The 3781-nt window shown below is 29.7% G+C and overlaps 1 protein-coding gene across 1 annotated transcript; it reads left to right on the top strand.

The window, feature by feature from the left end:
• Window positions 1-1855: 1855 nt before the first annotated feature.
• LOC18043281 (auxin-responsive protein SAUR61) lies at window positions 1856-2434 on the top strand. The gene has a single exon (XM_006436340.1). The coding sequence runs from the start codon at window positions 1856-1858 to the stop codon at window positions 2432-2434; it is 579 nt and encodes a 192-aa protein (XP_006436403.1).
• Window positions 2435-3781: the final 1347 nt, after the last annotated feature.

Below are 3781 nucleotides of genomic sequence, written 5' to 3'. Positions count from 1 at the left end.
AAAATGTTATATTCTATGCACAAGCTAGAACATATTTATTATATTTAGTAATAGGAGATATTAACAGCTTGCTCTCACATTGAATAATTTTGTCCCCTTTGATTTGAACAGACTTATACTGTTTTACTTTTCGATTCACATAAAAATCCTCATACTATTTAAAAATAATTATTTATTTGATTTTTCAGCATATATATATATATATATATCATGACAGGTTTGCAATTTTCGCTGTCATGCAAAACGTAACAGAAAAATTTAAATCAAAAGGCAACATTCAAATCCAACATATAAAAGATTAATCATTTGGTTGTTCAAGGCCTTACATGCTCCTTTTTATTTTGTATTTTAATAATTCTGTACTTAAATGTCAATTTTGTTGGTCTAATATTCAATCCTTAATCAGATTTGTTATTATTTTAATCGGGCATGTCACATGGAATTTCTTGAGTCCCATCTTCCACGATCGTCTCAGCACACGCAAAATCCAATAAAGAGAAAGAGATTAATATACAATAATTTAATTAATAACATTATATAAATCAGGATTCAGGAAACGGATACCAAGACAAACTGATGAGAAGTTAATATTTTGGGAGAGCACCCCGATATGCCCCGTAGATTTTTAACTGTTGAGGCACCTGCATGAGAAGCAAATTGCAATAAATAACACCATCTGTCCATGTGGGTGCATTTTGAGTGACAGTCACAATAAGACTTATTATTTACTAAAAAAATACATAATTTAAAAATGGATTTGGATACGTTGGAACCATTATAAAATAAGAAAAATTCTAGAATACATTAGACGTACTATGTTGTCATACAACGATCAAATGATGCTATGACATATATGCATTTATTTTGAAAAATCATCATATAAGTGATGATTATTTTAAATTTAGTTACACGTCATACATCAAAGCTATTCTAGAATTTCTCCTAAGGTAGAGCATCCTTCATAACCACACGATCAACGTGTGTGGGTAAGATTCGTGCTCCACCTTAGAGCAGTTCTAAAATAGTCATAGCCTTTAAAAATTTAATAATGATGTTATTCTTAAAATTGAATTAATAAAATTTCTGTGCTCTGATTAGTGTGAGAGAGAATCGATTATTTTCTTTTTCTCTAAATCAACTGAAAATTATCATATAAACTAATGGGATTATTAGATGTAAAATATTTTATATTTATTTTTATCCAATTTATATTTTTTTTATCATTAGTGAAATTGTTTGATTCAAAAGTTTAAATCAATCGATAAAATTAAAACAAAAATAGATTCGATGAAACTGAGATAAATAAACTTGAAACAATGAAATTAATATTTTGGACACAAAACCTCGATGACTTGTTAGGAGGGAAAAAATAAAACCTTAATTATAGTTAGAGGTTAACCAGAATATTTAAGCTATTAGGTAACAACTACTTAACATTAGTATTCGAAATGAAGCCTTACATTTTAAAGAGAGAAGGAGAGTGAAAAATGAAAAAGAATGCAAAGCCAAGTTTAGCCAACAGAGAAATAAACACTGTTGGCTTGAAGATGGGGAAAGGTAAGCATATATTTATCTAGGGATTAAAAAAACCAAATAACTCTTACCGGTTAGTTCATGATAATGAGGCAGTTGGATTTGGACCTTATATGCCAGCAACCGACGTATCCTAACTTCTATGGTTAATTTTTATTATTTATTTTTCTAATAATTTAATATTCTTATTTTCGGTACAACATGTACCCTCTCACTTCTTTAAATCTCCACTTCATCACCCACTTGAGAGTTGAGACTCACACACACAAAAAAAAAAAAAAAAAGAGCCAAAATATTAAACCATAAGCCCACAAGAAGCTCCATGGATTCAAAGAAGTCTAACAAGATTAGTGATATTGTCAGGCTTCAACAGATCCTCAAGAAATGGAAGAAGCTTGCAAATGCACCCAAAAGCAGCAGCAGCAACAGCAACAGCAGCACCGGAAACACTGGTAACAATAGCGGCAATTTCTCAAGTTCTGGTAGCACTACAAATAGTGCTACTAAAAGCATCAAGTTCCTTAAGAAAACACTCTCTTTCACTGATGTTTCAACAGCATCAAACGATGTCGTACCGAAAGGTTTTCTTGCAGTGTGTGTAGGGAAGGAGCTGAAGAGATTTATAATCCCAACTGAGTACTTGAGTCATCAAGCATTTGTGATTTTGTTAAGAGAAGCTGAAGAAGAGTTTGGGTTTCAACAAGAGGGAGTGTTGAAGATTCCATGTGAAGTCTGTGTGTTTGAGAATATCTTGAAGTTGGTGGAAGAGAAAAGAGATGTTGTTTTTTATTTGCATGAATTAGGGTTTAATATTAATGCAGATAATAAAGAGATGATTAATTGTTGTTACTCATCTGATTGTGAGTTGACACCTTCTCATCATCTTCAAATGTGTAGATGATAAATCAACCAATATTCTTGATGAATATCTTAATTATTTTCTTCAAGAAGTACTTGTTTTGGTTTTTTGCTTTTCCTTTTTGTGAAGGCAATATTTTTGTACTAGGAAACCAAAAAAAAAAAAAAAAAGGAGCAATGGTATTTTGGAAGAGGAATTAGTGCTGAATTAATAAGGTAGATTTAATTTCATAAGAAAATAGTTTTATCAACTGGACATCTTTTTTGATCCATGCTGCTGGTGTTGTATCTACAATTCATTACTTAATTGTGAGTGATAATTTCAGTTGTATTTTTCAATGTGATGTGAAAGAATCACTGAAGAGTCTGTTCAATAACTGAAGAATCTTAATTGTTAAATTTCGAACAAAATACAAACTTCCTTTTGAAGGAGTGATTGTTTCCCATTTGGAGAAGACAAAAAAAAAAAAAAATCAAGATTCTTTGGAGTTTAAATTTTTTTTAATAAAATTTTTACTTGTAGATACAGTAGCTGCAATTAGCTGACAACGGCCTTTGACCGTTTATTGATTGGATGCGAGATTCTGATATATCATAACCAAATTGTCATGGGTTTTGCTAAGTTACAATTTGTATAATTTACAACTCTTGATAATGAGATCTACTGTCATATTATATGTGCTGTAAATTATATAATTTGTAACTTAACAACCCAATTGTTATACTCTTCGATTCGACAAAAACTTGTGCAGGGCTAGAGATGGCCAATGAGTCGGACGGCACGTGGCACGACACATGTCCGTATAACACGGCACGACACAAGCACGTTTCGGTGGGGCATGTGGCACGGCACGGCACGCACGCGAGTTGTGCCGAGCCTAAAATTTTAGGCACACGGACCTTAAAAGCACGGCACGATAAAAAAACTCGCAATAAGCATGTTTTATTTTTTAATAAAAATAAACTTAAAATTTTATGATTTGCAAATAACTTGAAATTGCATTTTTTAAATTCATTTAATTTTTAGTTTTAAAAAATACTATAATTGATTTATATTTATAATTTATTAAATAAATAATTGATATCATGATTTTAATGAATAAAATTATAAATATGCATATTTTATAAATATACATTAATATTATTGTGAACTAAGATTTGTGACTTTATGTAAGTCCAAGTTAACAATTAAGTTAATCCTTAAGAAAAAATTATTATTATTATTGTTGTTAAGTATTAAAAAAATTCTAATAGTATAAGATCAAACTTAGTAATTAATATTATATTTTCTTACTATTATTAGTTTATTATTATTAAATATGGACTTGAGTTTTGAATTTTTAATTTTATTAAATTTGAATAAAAATATAGACCTAAAAAATATATATAA

This window comes from Citrus clementina, unplaced genomic scaffold (assembly GCF_000493195.1).
Source record: "Citrus clementina cultivar Clemenules unplaced genomic scaffold, Citrus_clementina_v1.0 scaffold_4, whole genome shotgun sequence".
Classification (NCBI taxonomy): Eukaryota; Viridiplantae; Streptophyta; class Magnoliopsida; order Sapindales; family Rutaceae; genus Citrus; species Citrus x clementina.
Note: the sequence above shows the minus strand (reverse complement) of the source record. Positions and strands in the feature narration are given on the sequence as shown.